The 26,809-nt window shown below is 40.3% G+C and overlaps 1 protein-coding gene across 1 annotated transcript in view; it reads right to left on the bottom strand.

Moving 5' to 3' along the window:
• The window catches only part of CRYL1 (crystallin lambda 1), a 50,279-nt gene extending 28,889 nt beyond the window's left edge, over nucleotides 1-21,390 (bottom strand). Inside the window, exons 1-3 of the mRNA XM_015638409.1 lie at nucleotides 21,282-21,390; nucleotides 17,976-18,083; nucleotides 10,780-10,906 (exon numbers count right to left, since the gene is read on the bottom strand). Of these exons, the coding sequence (XP_015493895.1) occupies nucleotides 10,780-10,906; nucleotides 17,976-18,083; nucleotides 21,282-21,313 (267 nt within the window). The 5' untranslated portion in view covers nucleotides 21,314-21,390. The remainder of the gene's footprint in view (nucleotides 1-10,779; nucleotides 10,907-17,975; nucleotides 18,084-21,281) is intronic.
• Nucleotides 21,391-26,809: the final 5,419 nt, after the last annotated feature.

The following is a 26,809-nucleotide window of genomic DNA, read 5'->3' as shown; positions in this document are numbered from 1 at the left end:
ATTTAAGAACTCCAGATAGAGCCCAAAGTATTAGGCAGCCTTATCAAAACAAAATGATACTCTGCTCATAGTTCAGAATCCCTGCTTGTTGGTTAAGTTTAAATAGTTTCTTTTAGTGAAGCCAAAGATGACGAGAACTTTGCAGATACTGTTCAAGCTAATAAAAGAGCTGCTCTGAATAGGTTTGTGAACTTGAAACTCTAAGCCTGCTCTCACATCAGATGATAATCAAAAAGGCAAACTCAAATCTGCTGGAAACTCAAACCTGCCATGGTTACGTAAGGTTTCTGAATGGGCCATTTGCTTGGAGTTTCTTGTATAGTGTCACAATTGTATTCAGGTAGTTGGACCACTGCAATAAAGTTTCTGTTCTCAAGAATGCAATTATTTTCTCAGAGACACCAACTCCCTGAAGAACAGGGGGAAAATTAAGCTCTAAACAATCCATTGAACAGGAACCTCACTTGCTGTCAGTTATAGAGCCTGGAGAGGTCTGAAGCTATTCTATTTGCCATGAGAAAGAGAAGATCAAACAGAAAGCAGATAAGATATGGGTTTAAAGCTACCACAGTTTCTCACAAAGAACCAGTGCAAAAAGGTCAGCACGCACCACTATGCATTTTAAGTGACACTGTATATTTCTGTGCCCTTTTCTTAGGGAAGATCATGCTTCTCATTTGCAGTGAACAGTAAACCTTTATTTCAAGACCTAGTCACCTAAACAAAGTTGCTACAAATCTGGGTTCCAATTTAAACTTAATTAGACATCTCTTAAGAGCCTGATCAGAACATGACAGCTGTTAATTTTTAAAACCCATCTCCTGGAAATATTGTATGGAATCAAAGGCTTAGATGTAATAGGGATTACACTATTCAAATACGTGTTCACAGAACATGCAGCAGCTACTTGAACCAGTTTATGAACTCTTAAAGACCTACACAAAGATAAACACATGCTAGACTCCCTCCCTAGCTAGCTGATACATCACATGATGATTGAGGTCTAGTTGCCCCTAATTAAGAAGCTGACATGACACAACCCCTGAAACGCCAGTACACTGAAAGCCAGTGAGTTTTACCTGTTTAAATCCAGTGTCTCTGTGTTTTTGTATAGGCCTTTCTCACCATGCCATCCACCATCTGTGCTCCCACATACATCCAACTCATCTAAATGCACAATTTCATTTTCCTGTATTTAAATACTGGCATCTTCCCAGGTTCTTCCCATCCAGCCTCAAATATGCCAAGGTAGCAACTCCTTTCTAACTTCTAGAAAAGCAGTCCCCAAAACACTATCTTACAAAATACCTTTTTTTTATACTACCAATGATAATTGCTGCTGAGCAATTTATTAGTACTGGAAGGCAAAATAAACAACATATGGCCTGAAGCAAAGGCCTGCAACACAGTGGTATGGTCCTAAAATAAGTAAACATCCTACACAAGCAGTATAAGATGAAAGCCAGATATTTAAAATAGGTTGCAGAATTAGATTAGCAACTACTCAGCAACAAGCAAGCCACTTTCTGTAAGATCATCTGGAGATGCTGTCACAGGGAGCAGCATCAAGCCTTCCCAATAACAAGTGTGGAGTCTGATGGTAGTCACCAGCATTAGGAACTGCTGAATAAGGAAGTCTGAAAGCTACAGCTGCACAACAGTGAATTCCTACCTCCTGACTAGATGCTGTCTGCTGCAAATTCAAAACATAAACAAGAATGTGTTTTTTCCCTGTCAATCTTAATATGAAGGTTTATGATAATATATACATTCCTGCAAGTGAAGATAGATCCATCCTGAGCTCTCCTAGACCCATCTTCACGGAAGGAGTGTATCGCATAGCATGGGATTCTTCCAAGTAGATTTTGGCCCAAAAGACCAAAGCTGTCCCTCCTGAAGTATAGGGCTGTAATCCCAGTTTTTGTCTTGCTCCTCTTCTCAGGTTCTCAACTTCACCATGTCATGGTCACTACAGCCAAGACTTGCTCCTGACCTTCACATCTCCAACCAGTTTTACATTGTTTGTGAGGTCCAGCACAACATGTCCTCTCTTCAAGTCCTCAGCCACCTGTGTTAAAGTTACCATGAATGCATTCCACAATCCTTCTGAATTCTTTGTGCTCTCCTGTGCTGTCCCTCCAGCAGATATTGATGTGGTTGAAGCCCCACCATGAAAACATACGCCTATGAATGTGGGGCTTCTGAAGAAGGCCTTTTCTTCCTGGTCAAGTGGTCCGCAGCAGACATCTGCCACAACATCGCCCATATTGGTGGTCCTGCTAATCTTGACCCATAATTTCTCAACTGGCTCCTCAATCATACCAAGGGAGAGCAAGAAACACCCTTGCTCCCACAGCTATTTCCCTCCTACAGCTATTCACCTTTGTCTTGTACCACCTAACCCCCAAGAGTTGCATTTCACTGCCATGCCGCAGCTGCTACAGCAAGAGCACCCTGTGCCCTTGCCCAGCCGTAACTAAGGTAGAAAATTATTTTCTAGAGTTCTGCAGCTTCCCCTTTCCCAGTAAATTCAGTAAGATTTTAAGCAGCAGGTAGATTGTTTAGAAGCCATGACCACTTTGACTGCAACAAGAATGCTCCCCATCTTCTGCAGTTAAGTGAGGATCTCCAAACGTGCCACAAGCCCGTGCTCTTTTTACACACATATAAAACTTAACAGCATTTTAAGAAGCCTCAGCTTGTCTCTGCTGTGATTTAGCTGACGGTTTTAAGGCACTCCTGTAGAACAGTTCCCAGAGTCAAGTGACAGCAATCCTCTTCTCTCACAGAATGAGGCCATAGCAGCAGCTTTCAAAGCACAGAACTATCCCACAAGTTGGACGCAGACTGTCAGCACTCCTGCAACAGGAACCACATTATGTCCAGCTTTTTGTGGGAATATAAAGAACTTCACAGGATTCAGAGACAAAGAGTTCTGCATACCAGAAAATTAGCTTTTCTGAAAGCTTGGTGCCTAATACATTTCTACAAATACTTCCATTATATTTTATAGTTAGAATTCACTAGAAAAAGAACTTCACAGAAAAGACAGCCATAATTGTTTTACTTTCAATCTAACAAGTCACTTGAGAATGTTTTCTTTCTAAAACAAACCCTGATTAATACAAACCTACAAAAAGTTTTGGCCTGTGGATTTTTATATACATAACTTGAATGCTGTTTAAGACAGACATTAAAAATACCTGAAAAGGAGACCTGGAAATTTAATGAAATAAGAGATTTCAAATCACCATCTATAGATAGCAACTGTACAGTCAAATACAATTATTCCATAGAATTTTACCACATCTAAATAATATTATAAAGGATTCTTGTAAAAGCCTCTTTGAAAAAATTACATATGCTAAAATAAGCTGTCTGCAAATTAAACCCTGCCATTTGACAACCAGTTCTGTTTCTCCCAACATCACTGGCAAAGTGCAGGTTGCTGAAGTTACCAAAGAAAAATTCCATCTATTTGCTCCATCTTGCATATAGACTGTTCAGTCACCATTTTACTGAATCCACATCAAATTATATTTTAAGCAAAAGAGTGTTTAAAATGCTCACTACTATCATTACTATTTCAGTCCTAATTATTATAATTTCTGTTTAGGCTTTTGTGTTGACATGCTGGCTTGTTCTGTTCCTGCAGGGCTTATGTGTGTATTTCCATTCTGGAAGACTGAAGATGCGCCTTCTATTAAGGAAGCATCAGCTTTTTTCTATTGTTTTCCATGTCAGACACTAAAGTGCACTCTAGTCAATAGACAAGAGTCACACACATGAACCTGGGGAACTACACCATCTGCAATTAAAAAATATGACACTTCGACTGCAGAGGCTGGGAGTTCAGCTAGTGAAACAAGCAGAGACATTTAATATCAGAACAAATTATTAAATCAGAGTATCAATTTTGCTTCTGATATTATGTTAACCAATAGAACTTAGCTCAAATACCTATTTTTTTCATATACTGAATAGGTTTGGTAATTTCACAAAATTCAAAACCATTACATATTCAAATGTAAATACTTGACTTCAAGTATTTTGGACTTTTCTATCTAAGTTCCCCATAAAAATAGTTTAAGATGCATATTTTGAGGCACTTTAGAGATGGATAATATGAGCATCTAACAGTATACCAAGACATTATCAAGACAAGGTGACAAACAAAAATTCATTATTTCAAAGAAGGCAAGGGGCTAGCACATTAACTTCAGTCTCTTTTTGTAAAGCGTTGCTCTCCTCCTTGAGGACATAGGCAGGGCCAGCAGCTGGGTAGGAGGCACACACTCTTTTGCATGGCTTTGGGATGAGACGCACACACAGCTGTTGTCAAAGGAGGCCCCGGGCTGTTGCACACCTTTCAGTGCAGTGTCAGGATTCTGATCAGTTAAAATGAGGTAGAAGGAGGAAGAAAAAACCCAAAACAAACCACCACAAAAACCCTGGTCAGAAACCCAACCCAGTGGGATACACACAGGGAAGAGGAGCTCATCAGACTGTCTGCCCCTTTCCCACAGCAGATACTCATTCCACTAAATGGGTACACAACTTTCTTCCAAGATGGTTTCAAGCTCATGAACAAAAACTAAATCATTAACAAAAATATCGTTTGCAACAAAATCCACCTTGGTGTAAACCAACTCTAGTTAGTCCAAAACAAGGCACACAACCTTGGCAACCAAGACTTTTATCTTGAACCTGAACTATCTTACTAAGGGTAGTAAGCCAGGGGTAAAAAGGCATAATAAGGGCAGCAGCTCCTTTAACAGAAAAGCAGAGTGGCTGTTTGTTAGGAATGGGAGGGCACATTATCACCATGTGACACAATTATAAAAAATATGAAAAAAGTACAGGCATGTGAGTTTCACATCCCAGGGCTTCAGTTATAGACTTTCTATGGGTTATGTATTCACTGGAGTAAAATGCTAAACATGGGAGGAGAAGGAATCATGGCACAAGAGAATTTTAAGAACAGGCCAACACATTTTTGACAGAGTTGTCTAGGTATGACTGATCCTGCCTGCCTTTGGTGTCATCACTAGATGAAGAAGCTTATTGTAAAAGCTGTCATAAAAGATTGGGTAGAGCACCAGCACTTTCAGACTAATCTAATCTTAAAAGATAATGTAGCGTTATAAATCACTTTAGATCTAGAGTGATAATTTCTTATTTTCCTTGAACATATGAGCTCATACGAGTGTGAAATCTGATGCTTCATAAATCACTACCACTTGAGTGACATGAAAGACTGCAAGATACTGTGCAATTAAACAACACTGAGGTGAAATTCAGCACTTGGATGGAAACATTTTGTACTTTCCTACGTTTCATAAACATACTCTGTTAAAGAATCTGACCAATAAAAATATCAAATTACTGCCACACTGTTCAGAATAAATGACTGAATTACAAGTGTCCTTTCAACCTTTAGTAGAAAAAAACAGGATTTGCAGAGGTACTAGTTTTCAGAATCACATTTTCTAAAATCAGACTTGCAAATTTGAGACTTGAGGGGTTCTGTGAGGGGCTTTTTGGCTGGTTTTTTTTGTTGTCTAAAACAAATACAGCAAATGAAGACAAGTTTGCTTCTTGTCCTGTGAGCATCATGGCATGAAAAGTTCCAGCATTTTCCATGATGTTCACGTGTCCTACAAAACTTTCAAAAGACAGACAAGTTGATCAGGCTGCTACAGATGAAGATCTTTTTTGCTCCCTCAGGAAAGGACAATAAGATCTCAAACTAGTTGATTGACATCCTCCTCCCTACCTCTTCTCCCAAAGTACAAGTTTTTCCCTGTTTTCCTCTACCCTGATCTCATCGACCCGGAAAAATAGGGAAAGTGATCTAGGAAAGGCAATGGAAATACAATACCACCCCAGAAAAGGGACCATGGGTATCAGGCAGGATGACAGTTTTGGCAGTGTCAGCCTCCTGAAACAGGGACCAAAACCATATTCAACACTATAATGGTAGATTACACCAGCTGTTTTATGGACAGAATAGATGGGAAATAAATGTTAGAAAATTTGGAAGGATATTACAAATGTTTAAACATTTGGTTAAGTCCATTCAGCAGCAGCACCACTGCAGTGACACTGGCAAGCTGTTTACCTAAACATCATCTTTCAGTTCAACTCAGACACTGACTTCATAAAATGTTTTGCAGCAAGTCTTTAAGATCTGATCATTTCAATCCTTAAAATTGGAAAGAATTTTCTCAAAACTTCTACAAAGACAGCAAGTCAGGTTCCAAGCCTAAAACCTGCTCCCTCAAAAGCCAAAATGCAACTTCTGGTGCCTCAGGCCAGTGTTTAAGCTCCGTAGGCTTAACCTACAGAGGTTAGGCCTAAGGTTATATTTGCCTAGCTGAGAACAAACATACTGATGTTTGTCCATCCAGGGCTCAGTTCAGGAGAAGCCATGGTACTGCAATGCTTGCACACTCTGCCTGCCAGCAGTTTTGTTTTCACAGAGGTCTGTGACTAACAGAGCCTCCAAAATGGTATGGTCCTCCAGCCTATGAGCTCAGGGCAGCTTCACCCACTGTCTGCAGACATTCCCTCATCCCCAGAAGTAAAAGGGTTCTTGAAAGCCATTAGGAAAGTCAAACAAAAGCTATGAGTACAAACTGGCAAGACAGTCAAAAACTAATTTTTATGACCAGAGACACAAGACACCTGTTGTCAAAGCTCCAAAGCCAATGCTTTGCACTCTGAAGGCACCACCAGGCTTTTTGAAAGCCATTAACACTGTTTTTTAAAAATATGTCTAACTGGAAAAGATGAAGGAACCAGCAAGATCTGAAAGATACCAGGTTGAAAATCTTTTAGTGTCGTTATCACCAGCTCAACAGTCTCTGCAGGTGTAATGGCGGGGAGTAGGAGAGGGGGCAGAACACCCTCTCTTTTTAAAGGGGTGGGCAAGAAATGAAGATACTGTTCTAAGGCTTTTAGGCAGAGCTCTTTTAAAAGTAAAAAGGATAAATACTTCAAGAACATAAGGTGTAAGTTAAAAGCTTAACATCCTCCCCTTGCTCAGTCTGCTCTGTTCAATGCCACAGAAGAATAGATGGGTTCAGAGATCACCTCTCAGTCACCTTTTGTGTCCATCTTCAACCAGCCCAGACAGCCCTGACAAGTCACCAAAATACACAGCAGCTCAGGTGTCAAGAGTAAGATCTTAGCAATAGTTAGCCATCTTCTTTTCCTCTGACAGCTAGTAAACCTTATTGCTCAGTTAGTTCAATCTAAAACCTTTGGTTTTGTTTTACAAGTGTTGTGGGAAGAGATCATACAAGTGCTGTACTGATTTCTGTTCAATTCATATTATTTATGAACTAGACACATATCCACTAAAATCTGGGTTTAATATTCAAGGGAATACTAAGATGTTCAATATCCAATAGTCACATAAAGACAGAAGACAAAAGTCATCATATATTTATGCAGGAAAGCCAAGACCACAAAAGTAAGAAATATTTAACTCACCTATGAGAGTTCCATGCCAGGAACATTATAGTACAAACATATGCATTAATTTATCTCCATGGAGTTTTCAGCTAATGGAGAAGTTAGTTCAGCATTAAAGCTTTTAGTGATACAAAAACTTGCAGTGTACATTTACCTACATGCTATAGGTTGTGCGCTTATTCCAAGTAGCATAGGAAAGTTCTGAGAAGTCAACTTGTGTGAAAACTCAGCTTGAGAGCAAAACATGGACTGATTTCCTTCTGAAGTTGATGTAAAACACACTAATCACAAGTTACTTCATGAAAATGCTCAGGAGAGAGCATATATAACCTTTTAAAAGGTTCAAGACATTACTGTTATAAATTTTCTTCTCAGTCCTTCTAATTATCTCTTGCATCTTTTTCCCTTTTGTATCTTCATTGATATAACTTAGGAAGTTCCATTTTTTACTACTTTATCCCATCTGTTTTATTATGTCCTATGAAAACTACAGAGAAGGCAATTGTCTGAAGAATTTACTCACAGAGGGCAAACATCAAGAAGTTTTTTAAAGCTTTAAGTGAATTTATTCTACAAAGACCAGATTTGAAAAGAAGTTAAAATTTAACCAACTAAAATCCAGGGTAAAGAACTGCAGTTCTCATGAAAATTTTGAAATAAGCTAATTAGTAGGTTATATCATTCAGTATGAAAATTGAGTCCTCTCTATTCTACTAAGATTAATACAACCAATATTTTATTTTTTAAGTAACTAAAATCAGAACACTTTTGCTCATAAATTACAATTTGCAAATTTTGTCCTCCCACGTTCAAAGCTGCACTAAGCAGCATTTCTTAAATTTAATATGGTTCAGTTACAAAGTAGTCTGCTCACTGCTGGAATAAAGCTGTGAGCCTACACTGTCTCATTCTATTCCTTCCTCCTTCAAGAGAAAATTAAGGTCTATTTCAAATAAGTTGCCTCCCCAATTCCACTATGCATTTGTTAACTCTTTGAATCAAACAACTTTAATGCTATAGTTTGGAGGGCTGTGTTTCACACAAATGACTTGTTATCCATGAGCATACTTCAGCTATTTAGCTTATTATTATTGATACACTAAACAACTACATGTTCAGAGACACCAAGAGGGCTAAGGGAACATAAAACAGTGCCAGAAAGCTGGAGTTACCCCAGGTACACTGTTGCTGTTTGGAGACTACCAATACAACACCATTGTCTTCAGCTACCTGAAAGGAACACACAGGTTTCTCTGAGGCGCAGGCTGGTAGGACAGGAGGCAAGAGACTGAAGTTGCAAGAAGAGACTTCCAATTAGATGTTAGGGAAAAGTTGCACAATGACAGCAAACATTTTAACAAGTTACCCAAAGAGAACAGAAATGTTTATCCAAAACTCAACTGCACAAATTCTGTGCAAGTTGATGCATGTTCGTCCTGCAATGGGTTGGGCCAGATAACTTCTACAGGCTCCTCCTAACAGAAAATTACTCTGATTTTGCAACATTTGCCCAATGCCCATTTTGTAAATGAACTGATAGTAGTGGGGAAGGATGCAGCCCTTGATTTAATCAGACTTGGCATACAAGACCTTTCTCAAAAATCTTGAGATTTTGCCAAAAACCCTCTCTCGTGGGACTGATAGCATACCAAAACTCAACATCCCTGCCAGAGCAACAAGACCCAAGAACTCCATCACAGCTATGTTCATCTTCAAAAGAAGATGGTAAAATAGAAGTCAGAATGCTAAAGAGATACAAAGTTGGAACTAAGACGGATCAGATCCTTGCAAGTAGCATAGGGAGAAAGTAAGGACACTATATGAATATACCAGGTGGTAAGGAATGGTTGAAACAGCAAAAGAAAACAAGAACTATGAGTATACTGGAAACAAGAAGGCAGCCTTCACAAGCAGAAGGTAGGAAGTACAGTCAGTTCTTACTCACTGGAATAGGCTGGCCAGTGCTTTTTCACAGATAGCTGTGCCCTGTTACATCCATTCATAAATGACCTGGAAGTTAGCTCATGAAATTTAAGTTTGCCATCATTATTACAACCACAAGCATTTGCAGAAGGACTTTACAAGACTGAGTGATTAGACAATAAATTTGCAAATTAAACTCACTAGAAGAAGGCAATACATGCATGAACACAATACCATGAACTAACAAGTTCCAAGCTCATTAGTGATGAAGGAGTAAGATACTGGGGGTGACAATATATAGTTTCATGCTATGAAGAAAAGAAGTGAACACAAAACACTGCACCACTGTAAAAATCTAAAGTACATCCACACCTTGACTTCTGTGTGAGGTTTCACCCTGCCTCCCACTCTCTCCTCCTAGACCAAACTGGGAGGAATAAAAGGTCTGGAAGTCTGTGCTCCTTCAGTGCAATTTGTTATGAGGGTTGTGTTGCAGCTGATCAGCTGGGAATTTACAGCCTGAAACAGTGTAAGGTGTAAACTCAAGTGCAGCACAAATACATGCAAAGACAGCTAATGGTACAGCACCAGAATAATACTGGGGAGCCATATAGGGTAGAAGATGCCAATCCTAATGAAAACTCATTCATATTCTATCCCAGAAATGGTCCCAGATTAGCCCATTCTTTGCACTATGTCCAATCCAGTGATATTAATATTAATAAGTGCATATTAATAACTATGTCCAAATAAGTGAGCATATTAGTAACTAAGCAGCCACAAACTATCAGGTCTAGTAGTTCAGCTTGTTCTCCATTCCAGTTTTAGCAGAACAGATTTCAAACATATGTATCAACCCAGGTTTTAATAATCCAACACTCTGGGATAGCTGTGTTTGGCTACAGCACTCCCTCACAGTGAGAATAGTCCCCCCATATGTCATCCCTGCCTTCAGTAGGTACCTGGAGAGGAAAAAACACATTTTAGACCCATGAAAAAACACATTTTAGACTCTAGAATGTGTGGCATTCCCTAAGAGATAATCTGTCCCCCAAAAATCTCCTGCCAACCTTCAGCTCACATTCATCTTTCAAATGTGTCATTATTACACATGGAGGTCAGCAATTCCCTCTCAGCTTAACTGCCAGCCTCTCCCCCTATAACTCAGAATAAACTTGCAGGGACTCTAGTGTAGGAAATTCTGCAAAGAGGCATGATCTCCCTCGTCAGGATACCAGGCTAGAAAGAACTTTAACAAGCATGACTATATCCTTATGGGGTCAGGATGTTGAACTCTCCAGTGCCCACCTACTGCATAGCACAGCTTTTAATCACCTTTCTGAACCGTTTGCTAGGAGTTGGCAAATCTTTGCTTACCTGAATGAAAGTAGCACCCTCTACTGCTGCCTTCAGGTCTGTACAAACGCTAATGAGAGCCAGCTGCTGTTCCGCACTCAAAGCTCCTTTCAGGACTCCCGACTTCTCCATCTCTTTCATTTGTTTGCTGACAGAAACAACATAGACACATTTAAACACTTTATATTGTTAAGCCACCATCAATTCTTAAAAAACTCTTCTTAACAAACCATGTACTATACTATTGCTCATGCCACTGCACATATTTATATTCAAAAATATAAAGTTTAATTTCAGTCATTTCTCCTTCCTCCCCCATCTTATCAAAGATTTTGCTTCTCTTCAAGCAGACAGCTCCAAGATCTATGCCTAAATGCAAGATTGTCACCACTTCAAATTTGTTTTAACTGGTGTACAACCAGCAAGAGGTTTTTTTGGCTCATATTTAATGGGAAGCAAGGTCCCTTTAAAATATTTAATCTAGTTTTACAAACAGCTCTTTTGCTACAAAGCCTCACTGTAGGAGCACCTCTTTACCAGTATAGAAATAAATAAATAAATAAATACATTTGATACAGGCAAGAGTCCTTTCTAAAAACCATGCCACTACATTTTGGGTTTTTCTTAATGACTGTAGAACAAGTGCCAAAAAATTCAAATAGTTACTAAACTTAAAATGAATGGCTGGGATTGTACTTCTTCAGAAAAGGTCTCTCCACTTAAAAGTCCTCAAACATACAGAACAAGAAAGCCATTTTTGAAAACCATTATAAGCCACTTAGAGGAACAATGGCCACAGAAATTAGGTGGAATTTAACTGTCTGATCACAATCAACCTGAAGCTCTTTGATGTAGTCCTTATCGTGGTTAAATTGGTTCAGTTTTCATCAGTTTCATCAAGACAGAACTCCTCTGAGCCTTTGGTTATTATTCAGCAAAAACTGCTCATCCTTGTTAAGACATGAGGAAATTGACCTAATGAATAGCAGCAGGAAAAAAAAAAAATCTTTTAGTCTTCCTAACAGCTTAATTAAGGACACACCAAATGGATGGCTGAAAAGGACAGACTTCTTAAGCAATTTATGGCAAAGAATAGGAAACAGGGATCTTCCTCTCCCAAGGAATATACAGCGTGCTGGGCAGAAACTTCATTCAACACTTAAGGTGTCTTGCACTAAAAAGGTGGAAAGAAACAGGTGCCCTAAGCCAGAGAATCCAAACTTTTGGCTCCCTCACACCCTGTGAGGCAAGATGAATATTTCAAAAGGTCTTTACTATCCATTCCTTAGAAGTTCATTTCCCAGGTGCTCTTGCCCAGATCCAGCATACTCTTGCTCATATGCTTAAAAAACCGCAAACCAAACTAAAAACACACACAAAACAAAAACAAGAAAAAAGTTACATTTGAAGAGATCATATCAGAATTACTTCCTTCTTTGAAGAAGAGGGTGAAGTTCTTATTCACTCTCATTGCAACACTACATTTATTTCATCCTCCCAGGCTATCCAAAATTACAGTACATAACTGGTGACTGAGGGATTCAAAGAAAGCTAGAGTCATAGACTAAGAGATCTAGCTTCTATTTTTCTTCCCCAAGCTCTTACAGAAGCTTGCAGCATCCATCTCCTATTTCATATCTTTTCTCTTGTGCCATTGACAACCATCCCACATTTCTGCTTTTTTGTCATAAACCACTAACAATACACTGTGCACTCAGAATACCATTTCTTAGTTAACCTTCAAAACCACCATCTTCATCTTTGGAATTTGAGGCTGGATTGATTTTTTTTTTTTCTCCTAAACAAAAACCATTCTTTTTAACATAACCAATCTTCACGTTACCCATGCATTTAAGTCAGTTAAAATATGGAGTAGGAAATATGTGCCTTACCTCAATTTTGGCTTTCCCTCCTGGGAAATTCTCATTTTTTACACCTTTTGCCAATCTACTTATTGCCATTCTGGTTGTTTTGTTCCATAAATAAATTTTAGTCTTCTAAACACTAAACTATCTTTATATTCCCATGGCATATTAGCTTGCTACAGAACTGTGGGAAACCAGTGCTCCCTGATACTTACCTTACGTTAAGATACAAAGGTTCGTATATACAGTGCACCACTGACCTCTACTGGATGACTTTTCAATGAAGACAGCTTAAATTTTTAGGGGATCATCCCTAGGATGACCCTAGGATGACACTGCAATCATTGCAGCCATGTCCATAGCTTCACTCTGCAGCTGCATTGTGTGCGTAGCGCAGAGAGTTCCACTCAATACCTGTAAGGTCCTTGAAGAATGAAGAATTTACACCCATAAGAAAATACTACTTCCTCTTTCAGCTTATGCTTCATGTACCTCCAGATTTTTACTGCTGAACCTGTCTGCACTATTCTGGGAACTGGACTAGTATTTGCTTCAGGATAAGGTATCCAATCTATGGGAATACTCCCAAACACATAAAATGCCTGGAATGCTTCTGATTATAAATCCTACTCTAAAAGTCTTTACAGAAGGAACCCGAAAGCAATGCTAATACTTAACTCACCTTGTTCACACCCCACTTGCTTTACCTTCATCCACAGCCACTACTGAGCAGTTGTATTCAGCAGACACTATTACAACCAGCAAATACTTACTAGAATTAAGACTGCTTAATCACAACTATATTGCCCACACTAACAAGAAGGGAAGGAAGAGAAGAAAACACCAGCCCTGTTCTTCACAAGTTCAGCCAGCTGTTGTTTCACAAAGACTAGAACTATTCACCAGTCAAAGCACTACCATCTAATGCTGTCTGATAAAGGAGAGGGTAGTTGGCATGGCAAAAACAAACCAACAAACCAAAACATCACCAGTCCCATATATTTAGCCTGAGTCAGAACAGACCAAGTAGGTTTTGTGTGGCCCAGCTTGAAAGCTTTCAGGAAAGGAGATCTCACCAAACCCTTGGACAGACAACCTGTTACTCTGCATACCAAACAAATGTGAGCACCATAACTGTTATCAAAACACAACTTTAGTAATTACACAAATCACCCTTATTGAAATCATATGTTCCAGCTGCCCAGGGGACTGGCTGCCACAGAGGAATGAAGTGAAAAGACAACATTTCCTTTTGGAGAGGTTTTCAACTCAGTCAGACAGAACCTTTGTAAAGGTGGAATCTATCCCCTTCCAAAGCCTATCAATATGTTCTCTAGTTAGTTCTGCAAGTAAAGCAGTTTTGCCTGGTTAGTTAATTGCAGTTAATTTTTGGGCATGGTGGGTGGGCAGAGATAAAAGGTAGAATCAAGCCTATAATTTAGCACAAACTTGATGTGCCAGCATCGGGCACTCAATATCGAACTGTGTTCTGAAAAGAATCATCTAGTTAGAAGTTCTCCCCTCAAAAGACATATACAAAACTATCAAAGAATAACTAAGCCAAACTGCATTTTGCCCTTGATATATACAGTACAAATACAACAAAGCAGTACATAAGACAGACCAGAAGACTAAGCCAGTAAGCTAGGTAATTAATCAATCTTTATCAGCAAAATAATTATGTTTAGAACAACAGCACAGTATTGTATACTTAGAAAAGTTTACATATTACAAGAATCATAAATTTATTTTTTGGCAGAGGGGCATGCACTAAAGCATTTCTGCATCCTATGTTTTAGGACTACTTTGAGGAATAGGAAACTGCTTGTTTTTCTAAGTCTCGTTATTTCAAAATTTAGCAATCTTGCATTCAAACCAGAATCACACCGATGCAGAAAAAAAGCATGCTGGATACGAAAAATTACATTTCCCAATGCAGGCTACTAAAGCATCCATTCAGCAGGTCCAGTGTGGAATAAGGGTGTTCATCAGTTTGTGTCTGCAGCAGAACAAAATGTTGTTCCATTAGAGCAGACTCTGAGATGTTCTGAATTTATATAAAAGGCAAACAGGTCAACAGACTAAAAAGCAACAACATAATTAAGAATCATGTCTGCCATCAAAGAAGTATCATTTCCTTTTAGAAATAAAATTAGTTGCTTACTACTCAAATCCCAGTTTTATTTGGAAAAGGGAAACTGCAAATGGTCATCTGTACACTTTAGTTTCTCCCTCATAAGTAGTACCTCCATACACTAGAAGTTTGTGGACTGCAGACTAGAGTGGAATAAATATGTTCCAATACTACAACAAAGTAAACCACAAAACCCCTAAGTCTAAAAACTTCCCTAAAAATATTTGCTATTTGGAGGGAAAAAGGAAAGCAAACCACATCAAGTTTACAGAACCATTCACCAGCTGTCTCTATCAGACAATCATTCCCTTGCTGCTCTCTTGTGCACACACATTACCTGCTCAAGCTCCAACTCTTCTTACCTAAGTATCACATCAATAATTAATTGTGATTTACTGCAGGTTGTGTGCTATGAAATGAGTGCAGAGAAGTTTGATCATATTTTGATAGATACATTCACTAAAATAGTGGTTGAAGAAACTGTGTAGCTTGTATTCTTGTCACAAAAACTATGTTTTCCTGAAACTAGGCTTTTTAACTAGTGTTACAATAACCAAAATACACAAGTTAATTATAAATTAAGAACATCTTATGTAAAAAGGCAAAACCTGCCTTGAACTCAGCTGAACTTGCCTTGAACTTATCAATGACTCGGATGAAGGGGCAGGTGCCTCCTCAGCAACTTCACTGATGATACTAAACTGGGAGGAATTGCCAATACCCCAGAGGTCAGTGCAGCCCTGCAGAAGGACCTCAATGGCTGGAGGGATGGGCAGAGAAGAACTGGAATTCAACAAAGGCAAATGTGGAGTTCTGCTCTGAGGAGGAATAACCCCAGGCACCAGCACAGGCTGGGGCTGACCTGCTGCAAAGCTGCTCTGCAGAGAAGGACCTGAGGGGCCTGGTGGACAGCAAGCTGTTCATGAGCCAGCAGTGTCCCTGTGACCAAGGCCAGTGGCATCCTGAGATGCACTAGGAAGAGCAGTGCCAGCAGGCTGAGGAAGGAGATCCTGATCTTCTACTCTGCCCTGGTGAGGCCACACCTGGAGTGCTGTGTCCAGTTCTGGGCTCCTCAGTACATGGACAAAGACACAGAACTGGAGGGGGTCCAGCAGAGGGTTATGAAGATGATTAAGGTGCCAGAGCATCTCTCCTACAAGAAAAGGCTGATGGAGTTGGGCCTGTTCAGCCTTGAGAAGAGACAACACAGGGGACATCAACAATGTCTAATAAGCATCTGAAAGGTGGGTTTCAACAAATGTATCCAGGCTCTTCTCAGTGGTGCCAAGCAATAGGACAAGGCAACAGGCAGAAACTGAAAGACAACAAGTTCCACCTGAACAAGAGGAAGAGCTTCTTTACTGTGAGAGTAACTAAACACTGGAACAGCTTGCCCAGAGAGATTGTAGGGTCTCTTTCCTGGGGCTATTCAAAAGCTGCCTAGATACAAGGAGCTTTAAAAAACACTGCTTGAGCAGGGAGGTTGGATGGGATGATCTCCAGTGCTCCCTTCCAACACTACCCATTCAGTGATTCGGTGAACTCCTACAGGAGAACACATGCAGGCACACAACAGTACAGACCCACTCAAATAGCACTTTATCCTATTACATGTGACATTCTATGCTTCATGTTTTCAAGCTGAAAACCTTGGAAGGCTAACATCCTCATCCTGCTGTTAGAAAAAATCTGGGGCAAGTGATGGCTTTAGTAATGAACACCACAAAACTGCCACCTAATAATCCAGAATTTCATAGTGGCTACCAAGACCAAGAAACTGAAAAAAATCAAAAGTTTGTGTCATCTAGGTGATGCAACAGAGATACTTGGTCTAACATCTAGCTGGAAAGAAAAATAAGAGGAGATAGATTTTCCCACTCTTCTGCTATCAAGTCTTTTTAAGCAGATCTCACTACACATCACATCCTGTTTAACTTTTGAACTCTTAACAACTGAATCGATCTACAAGGGGTTCCTGAAGTCACTCTTGTTTGCTTTAAGGCTTGTTACAGAAAGCAATTGGGATGCAACACACAACTTTTTTTCAGGTGCACTTTACACCCCATACAGCTGACACACAAGCTGACATTATGTCACTCCAAGGCATCATGAAGGGAGAGGTGGATGCATTTAGGTTGATGCTAATTGTGAAGTCATCTGAAGTCCAGCATTAAATGCCTATGCAGCAACATAAGGTTGTGCACAGAGCCACTTTATAAATGTACTTTGACCCTCTCTCACAAGCAGATAAAATATGTATTTTCAGGCCCAGAAAGAAGAGGGTGCATAGACCAAGTGGACATGTTCCTTCTAACACAAGAACTAGGGGTCAATCAAAGTAACTTAGGAGCCAGGTTCAAAACAAACACAAGGGAATGGCTCCTCACACAGTGAGCAGTAAATCTGCACAACACAAAGTCCTTTGGTAAGGAAGCCACAGAAGGATTTATATCAGTTCAAGGGAAGGTTAGAGAAATACTTGGAAGAAATCCAGTTAAGAGTGACTGAATAGATAATTAACTTGTTGGCACAGAAGGCTGGGGGAGTGGAGCAGACAGGCAAGACTTGTAGCTCTGGTAGTACTAAGTACCAGAAGCATGAGGCTTTAGTCACCGTGCCATGGGCAACAGAAGAGGGCTGGAGGCCTCCTGGACTCAACTGGTGCGAGTGATGTCACGATCACACCCTCAAACTGGCACTCCTTCTAAAGATGTTTCCTACCTCAACTAAAACTGATCAATGACACTAGCAACGTGTTCTTCTAGGACTCAAAAACACCAGTTTAAGAGATTAAAAACTAATTACAAAATGCTAAGAATTGTAGGAGGGCTTCTCAGCAATCCATCTTAACCTACCTCCACTTTGAAACAGTCTCTGTTGCCTTTCTGTGCAAAAACTCTTACGTTCATATACTCTAAACCCAACCTATAAATAACCTAGGTGATATGATATTACCTAGGAAAGGTGATATGTATTATTAAAAAAAAATAATTAAAACTTAAGATCCTGAATAAATTAAAATTAAATTTCTCTTTAGAAGTGTCAGTGACACTTGGAAGCACACATCTTCTGATCTTAACCTATACTTCTGATTTAAAGCCTTCTTCAAAGCCTAAAATGTATGCTCCCTGAAATAACAAGATATGGCTATTCATCCATAATTACAAAAATCCCACAGTTTCATTCCAACCCCAGATATTTCCAGTCAGGTTACCTACCGAATATTTTCCAGTGCACTTGTTAGCTGCTGTTGTGCAATATCATAAAGTTTCACTTTGAAGCCTCCAGCAGCAAACACCATGGCCCAGCTGCGACCAATAAGTCCACTGAAAAAAAACCACCAAAATAGCCAATTAATAAACCAGCATTTAACAGGGAGAAGGAGATCTTGAAAGCATTGCAAAAACCAAACCAGAGCATGGACTCTTTGATATTTGATAATAATGAGGAAGAAAAAACTCAAAACAAAACAGAAAAAGGAGAGCAGAATTCAAATGGGAGGAACCACTAATTTGGCATTCTGGACTCGATCACCAACAGTTTTGTCAGACACAATCTTAACCTGGAGTTGGTTAATGCATTTATATTAAAGAGATTGAAAAAAAAAAAAGTTTTTGTTTGGTTCATAGACTGAAGACAGGCAGCAGTCCTCTGATCCCAGAGCGCAGGATCCTGCTTCAGAGGTGATCGAAAATCCAAGACCCAGCTACTGAAGTCACAGGTCCTCAGCAATTCATTAAGTACCACAAGCACATGAAAAGGGAAAAAACAACCTCAACTGAGCATTGGTTTTGATACTATTTTTCCACCTAGCCATCTCTAGCACTACCTTTATTTTTAGATGAAGTGCTTCATCATGCTGGATATACACAGGAACAGCCTGCCTACATCTTTCGGTGAAATCATATTACTGAGCAATACATGGAGGAAATCTGTAGTAACTGACAATTTTATAATCTCTCTTAAAACAATGCAGGTTTTAACTTCATTAGATGTGTAGCAGGCAGCAATCTTTTCAAATGGAAGCACCAAGGCATAGTATCACAAGCTTAAATAACCCAAAATCACAAAAAACATTAGGAAAAAAAATCCATAACAGAGACAAGATCAGAACTCCCTATCTATGACAGCTGCAGTGGGGGTTTTGATAATTACATGGCATTACATTAAAAATTTGCATTTCCTCTCACTTTCAAGGTCTGTATTTGCAGCATTAAACTTTAGTGATCTCTGGCAACTGAAAAACTCAAGACCATTAGGGCATCAATAAAAGATTAAAAGGGGAGCAAAAGTCAGAGATAAAGTAATAGGGTAGATGAGAAAAGAAGGAAGAAAAAACAGGAACATCCTCAGCCTTTGGTTGAACTACATATTTTTAAAAATGATTAAAACAGGAAGTTTCAGGAAATAGCAGGAATCAGTGGAAATAACTGGGACAAAAAAAAGTGAACCTTTACATTTAGTGCTGTTAAACAGACAGTAAGGTTTCACTCAAAACCTACCACTTAAAAGTAAAAATAAACAGCTTCTCTGTAGTAAGCCCAGAATTCATCAGTTCTGAGGCAAGCAACAGAACAAACTTACAGAATAGGAATGGTCAAGGTTTACTAGCTACTGTAGCCTCCTGGCTAACAAGTATTTATAAAATAAAAGCGTTTGAATCACTCCAATCTGACATAAGCATACCTGAGCCACCAGTATCTTTACAAAGTAGCATAACCTCTCTAAATTGCACTTTTAAATTAAATTTCCTTGAAATGCACAAAAAAATTTCTCACTTTAATACAGGTTTTTAGGACTGTGGGGTTTTTCTTTTGAACCACAGAGCACACAAAGTTAATGGTAGGTACCAGGCCTGCACCATTACTGCATTGTACATGACAGCATCATTACAACCTGATGTTAGCATATTTGACCCCAAGACAGTGCTTTTTGACACACTGTCATTTTGGGCCCAGTGATAGATAAAGTATTAACAACCAGATCTGCTCACTTCTGCAGGTGCTACCAAAACCTGCAGTAATGCCACAAGTGAAAAACTATGTTTGGTGTTCTGGTAAATTTTAAAAGGTTTAATAAAAAAAAAAAAAAAAAAAAGGACAATAGGAGACAATGACAATAAAGCAAAGGGTTAAAATGGCTGGGTGCTTAGCACTCTGCCAAGAGCACACCCAGTGTTTTGGAAACATCCTTCATATACCATTTCTATTGCATCAATAGAAATCTACATGCAATCTGTTGCACCTATATGTATCAACTTGATATATATTCACAAATTTTATGCATATTCAAACTTTTCTATTAACTAGTTTATATTTTCCAGAAACTTTTAGGCATGGCCACTCCTTGGGTCCAACTTTTTAGAGCACGCATGTTTCTTGGCTTGTGGCTTTAATTCTCTTCTTATCACCTTTTAATTTGAGCCTTGGCTCTTTCTTTCTACAGGTGAGTGTTGATAATCAGCAGGTTCCCCATCATCTGTTTACTGGAGGTTATCCTAACTAAGCAGACAGTTCAAACACATATCGACTATTACAGCAAAGCCATTTTAACATTATGCATATAGCATTCATCTTAATACTTGCCAAAAGCCAATATTATAATATGTATTCATAACACACAGAAGCCACAGCAGGCAGGAGCCCAACTCTCCAGACCCTTCAGACACACCTAGTGTTAGTAAAATTTCTCTGAGTACCAGCAGCAGGAGCCAGTTTGGTCAGTGTCACACAGCAGCACTGAAACTCCCATCCTGAGGCTTCAAGTAGTCTTGCTAACAGAGTTTGCTGCAGCCCACACTTGCAGCACCAAGGTACAGTGGTGCACAGGGGACTGGTACTATCTGGCACATATTTTCTCTCCCCTCCAGATTCTTGTTTAAGCAAAGAGCTTTAGGGTAAGCTCAATGAGAGGATGAAACCATGCATGCCCACACAAGCCAGAAATACTGCTGACTTTTGTGGCAAGTCAGTATTACTTCAGGAGTGTCCAAGACTAACTTAGGAGTTTCCAGACACAGCTGATGAACAGGACATTAAACTGTGCTTGGATTTCTCCACTCCTCTTGTACTTACACAGAGCAATGCATTGCAATGAAAAGGGACAGCAGTCTTTCAGCCCTAAAGGGTGACATACTTCGGTAAAGATGTTTGTTTGCTGTTTGTTTTAAAGTAGCACAGAGCTGTTCAGGGGCTTAAACAAAGGCACTCTAGAGCCAAGCAGGTGCATCCCCCCCACTTCCAGAGATCCAGCAGCAGCGCGCCCCCGCAGCTGGACAAAACCCACCGCCTGCCCCGAGTCAGCAGCTCGCCGACACCTCCGACGGCTGCAGCAGTGGCGACAGCTGAGGCAGGGCCGTGTCCGACACCGAGTCCCCAAACCCCCTCCCCGCAGGCCGGGCCGAGCCGGGAGACGGCGCCCAAGCCCCTTCGCACACCGCGGGCATCCGTCCTACAGGCGCCGCGCCGGGCTGGCACCTCCTCCCTGGGGCTCTGCCCCCGCCCGCGGGCGACCAGAGGCTTTACCTGCCGATAATGGCAACCTGCGAGGGCTCCATGGCTGCGGGGGCCGCGACCGGCAGATGCGGGATGGGAAGCGGGATCAGCCACCTCTGCCCTGTGCGGGCCCGCCCCGCCCGCGGCTCCCGCCATGTCACGGCCGCCCATTGGCTCCGCGGCCACCGCCTCCCCGGGGGGCGGGGCCTGGACAGGGCAGGGGCGGGGCCGGGGCGGCTCCCACGACCGCAGCCCCCGGGTCCCGCCCCCGCCACTCCCCGGGCACGGAGAGAAAACGTGACATTTTAAATGCTTAATTAATACCAAAGAGTGTATTATCGTACTCTTGAAATATCCAAGAAATACTTTTAAGTTTTCTTGTCTTTCTGCAAAAATCCTCAAACAGTCGAAAAGCAATGAATTTGATCCCAGAATAAAGGTTTGATAGTTACTGATGGTGTTCAGTGAACCTTTGTTTGGCTATCGTTTGAAACTTTGTTCAGCTTATCATTTCTTCTACTTTCAAAATAAATAAATAAATAAATAAATAAAAATACCAACAATAAAAGACCAACATAATAATTTTGGTTCATCTGCCCACTCACTGGCACTTTGCTAATTCCAATCACATTCAACAACGAGATGGAGAAGTCAAAATCATATATTCCTAAAGGCTTCAAGAAGACTGCTCAAGAGATAGCAGGCAGAAAACCAGACTATTATGTCTTTGGCTTCCTGACCTTAACACCATCCATGTAACCTGAGATATGCCAGCTAGCAGAGCAAAATGGCAGTAAACTGGGCCATGGGAAGATTTAAGGCAGTGGGACAGAAGAGTATCGGATGCTGTACCAGTTCTGCTGCTCAGAGCTTGTGTAGGCTGCTATAGAAAGCAGCATTTTAAGGTTTTAGCAAGTACCAATTTTGGTCCTTTGAAGACTAATTCAAAATGGCATGACCTGGCACTCATACTAAACACAAATACCTTTGTATAGCCAGAGCATAACTGAAGCAAACAATATATACTCACTTTGTGAACTCAGGTTTTTACTTCAAATAAAAAAATTGTAAGTTCCTAGAACATAAAAGTAATGTCACCTGGGCTTGAGAAAAATGCTCTTCAGAACAACTTTACCATCACTTCCATTTAGAAGTACTTATCAGTTATTTTAATACTCTTTGACCTCCTGAGACTTGTATTTATACTTTACTTGTCATCAGCAATAGACTAAGAGACAAAAGTCATTGCAGATCTACAAATGGATTCAGAGAATTGGGGATGTTACTGCAAGTGTTTGAGAGCTAATCACAGCTGTGATAAAACAATTACAGGGCCTTTTAGTTCTGGGGGGTGAACAAAACCAGTCTATGGCAATGAAATCTGAACTATATTACTATTGTTATTGTTGTTATTGTTATTATTATCCATATATTAGTGACAAAGCCCTATAGCTCTGCATTACTTAATCAAAATTAAGGCATGACTACAGCCATATTCCCCAGCACCCGCAGTGATCAGACACACTGATAAAGTCCAAACTAGATCAAAAGAGGAGGGAGAAGTTTGCAAGAAGAAAGGAAAATATAGATAATTAAACAGAAATGTAAGTCAAGGGAAGAAAATATGATTTAAAAAACAAAGTACAAGTTTAATTTTTGTGCAATGCCATAAGAGTTTTATGTGCCCAGTTCTTGCAGCCTCCACAAGTTAGGGACAGTGATTCTCCTCCCTCTTCTGCAATTCACGTGGGAAGGATAGAAGGTGCTGTAAGCCCAGAAACATCAAAAACCATAACCAAACAATAACGTGGTGAAAGGACTTGGGCTCCATTAAGCAATGAAAAGTAGGGCTTGTACTGGCAGCAGGAGATGCCCAGGTGGAGCAAATATGCACTCAACAGCATATATATTCTTTCTTCAAAACAGGCATAGAGGCAGATTTGACTCATGTTGGGAGCTGCACAGTTGATCCCTCTATGTTTTTAGTCTCTATGAAGCATGCTGCTTTGCTGTCCCACGGGTAGAGTTGACATCTGCTACTGGCCACAGAGGGGTGGATTTACCGCAGGGGAGAAGCAGGATGGTACAAAAGGGTCATGTAATAAGCCAGGAAAAATAAATCTCACTAACTCTGAGCCATGGGGACATGGAATATGAAGGAGATGTGAATTCCTCCTTGGAGAAAATAAAGGAATGGTATGCTTTTAAAATACAGAGTTCTAGCCTGAGCTTTTAGTGTGGAATAAAAACAGAGGCATAGTTCACATTTGTTAAGTATTAGATCTGTTTAATACATCACTTGCTCACCAGAGCAACCAGAAAGAACATTTACTTGGTAATGGACTATGATCTGTTGCTACTATGTTTCTAATGGTTTGTGAAGTATAATGCCTTGAAAAGATCGCTTTAATTAATAACTTTATTGCTGTTCTTTAGAGTTCTAACTAATGGTTTGTATTCTGTGTTATAACTAGTGGTTGAAATTATGTTATAATTAAAAGTATAATTTTAATTATTTTTATTAGTTTGTGTTGTTAATTTGGGTGGTCTTTCAAAGTGCAGATGGCCTGATGCAAATACTACCAATATTGTTAAAATGCTGATTCTTAAAGAAGCAATCTGAAAGAATATGACAGCAAATAGTAGTAAAGTAGATACTACTATAGCACAATTCAGCACAACTAGATAGATTATATAGTTCAGTAGTAAAAAATACCTGTTAAGAAGATAATTTTCCTGTTGCAAATGCATTTTAAACCCAAACTACAACATGTGGTACAACACAGAAGGTACATGGTGTGATCCTCGGGGTGTCCCGTGCAGGCCCAGGAGCTGGGCTTAGATGATCTTGTGGATCCCTTCCAATTCATATATTTTATGGTTTTATATACATTATTTGCAACATATGTATCATTCATAATGAGGTTTTTCCATTCATTTTGTTTTCAAACTGTATGCTGACTAGATGCATTAGTTCCCTGAGGAGCAGTTAAATGCAGCTTTACTGTTTCTGGCAGTCGAGCTACTTGAATGGTTTCTGCATGACAGCAGGAAATCCCAAAGACCTGGTCAGTCCAGAATTCAGTAATAGAAAATTACCTTTTTAAAGATTAGAGTGGGAGAGTTACATTTTCAATTCAGAAAAACACCAATCAGTGTTCGATGAACAGTTCAACTGGCAGAGCAAGGGTAAGGTACACACTAACAGCGATTATAAAAGGTACACACTAACAGCAATTATAACAGGCACACTGTGGCCAGTAACCCCTGAACCCAAATTAGAAGGTCCTGGAACAGTTTGTTTGAGTCCTTATCTGCAAAGTTACCACTGGAAAAAGACAGATATACCATGTATTGAAAGGCAAAGAAATTCCTATTTAGGAGTATAGCTTCATGGTCTCTTTAATCTGTGCTAAATTTTCACTGAATTCACTGGATCAGATACTTGATGTCTTGAATAGTGACTGAAGGAAAACCTCATCAGATTAGCAGTTTACTTCAGCTGCACAACTATGTAACTTGATGCCATTCAGAGGACTAATGTGGGGCATTTAAGTGACAGTCGTGCTTTAATCCAACTTAAAATGATCAGGAATTTAAAGCATACAATGCTATTTGGACTGCATACTAAATTTACCTTTTTTCTTTTTTTTTTTGGCAATCTCACTTTTTAAGTTGTTCTCAGGATTTAGCCAATAAAGACAATTACATCATCTTACACCATTACAGGGTTTCTTACTGTAGCATCATCTTGTTAGATGATGTCTTATGATCACAACCCATGAGTGTTGTGCCCTGTGTTGCCACAAAGAATCCTGAGATATAGAGGGTTTGTGTGAAATCTTCATGTATTAAGGTGTATTTATACTTCATAGCACCAGAAAAAAACCCAAACTAATCCTTTTGACTGACACATGTTTTAGAAGCATAAACAAAGTCATTGAGACTCTTATATCCTTGTATGTCAAATGTAGCATCTGGAATGCAAGGTCTAAGGACCTGGGCCATGGCATGCTCCCAGTATGGTCTGAGTACATATAGGCCAGGGGCCACTTAAGTCTGAGTGTACACACCCAATTTGGGAGGGTAAGGAAGTTTGACAATAGGAACATGGTCAGGTTCCAGGGTTGCCTTGGCACCACCTCATTTACAAATAAGATGCACTGCCTCCTTGACACAGTGCCATCTTTTCACTGCCCTAGATATTTGTGTTGAAACGTCAGAATAGGGCACCAGTATGCCCAGGTTCCCAACATGGACAAGCCGGATAGCAGAGCTAGGTCTCTTACCACACGATCTACCTACTGCTCAGGTACATGTTAATACATATTAATTAATCAGATGCATGTTAATGCATCTGGGAACAATGAGAAAAAAAATCTAAAAAACATAGGTTCAATTATATATGAAGAGTCACAGGCAGAAAAAGAGGGGCTATAATCTCTATATATATCTTATGCTGAAGGTTATGATTTGTGGCAAGTAATGCAGCTGAAAACTTTTCCACCCTGTTATTCTGCAAATTACTTGTGCTCCAGAAAATTCAGGTATAAAGATTCTCATGTCAAAAAGTCTCAAGTCTCAAGTTTGTGTGTGAAAGTGGTTCATGCATGGAACGTGAACAGGTTAATGCAGGAAGTGATAATGTCTTAATAATTCTTTATGTTATCTTTGTTTCTCTTGTTGGGAGCCAGAGTAGAAAGACCTTTCGCTCATGTCCTCTGCACTTATCTCTTCAGAAAGGACTTTGAGGCTGAAAGGTGAGCAGCAGAAGACCCTGATATTGCATAATGTGCACAAACCCTGACCATAAAATGGGTAGTTCTGTATATTTTCTTTGCAGCTTTCTTATGCTATTGGCATAATGCAGTAGGTGTTACAATTGGTCTCATAAAATGTTTTCTCTCTTAAAAATACTGTAGGTGTGTTCAGAGATCCCTTCTCTATTCTGTTCCGTTTAGGCATAGGAAACTTTCTCCAGAGTATAATGATTTGCCGTGGGCAAATCAGCTGACACTTCCCAGGGTTTCCAAAATACCGAGAGAAAGTAGTAAAGACGGCGACGAGAATAATCTTTTTATAAGACACTAGGGATTTTTAAAATATAGTTTCAGAGGCTGTGGCATATGGGAAGCTTTAATAACTTTTTTTTTTTTTAATTGAGCCTTTCAGTTTTGAGAGCAGATTTCGCAGCTCATTGGAAGAAATGGTGACGTTTTGGATTGCGAATGGAATGGAAATAAAGCTTTTTCACGGAGCTTTCCCTCGGCTCGCTCCGGAGCACCGAGCTGAGGGCGGGCCCCTGCTCCCCCCGAGCCCCACGGCCCGGCCCGCCCCTCACGGCGGCAGCGCCCTGCCCCGCCCGCGGTGCATGCTGGGAGCGCCGCCGTGGCCCGGGCAACGCCGCCAGCGTCGAGCGCCGAGCGGGCCGAGCCGAGCCGAGGTCCAGAGTCCCGCCCGTGCCCTGAACCACCCGCCCCGCCCCGGGGCACATCGCCGGGTCCCCGCTGAAAGAACCCGCTCCGGGAGCGGCTCGGCTGCGGCGCACCGCGGGGAAG

The sequence above is a fragment of the Parus major genome, chromosome 1 (assembly GCF_001522545.3).
Source record: "Parus major isolate Abel chromosome 1, Parus_major1.1, whole genome shotgun sequence".
Taxonomy (NCBI): domain Eukaryota; kingdom Metazoa; phylum Chordata; class Aves; order Passeriformes; family Paridae; genus Parus; species Parus major.
The sequence above is the reverse complement of the archived record's forward strand: the minus strand, read 5'-3'. Positions and strand labels throughout refer to the sequence as shown.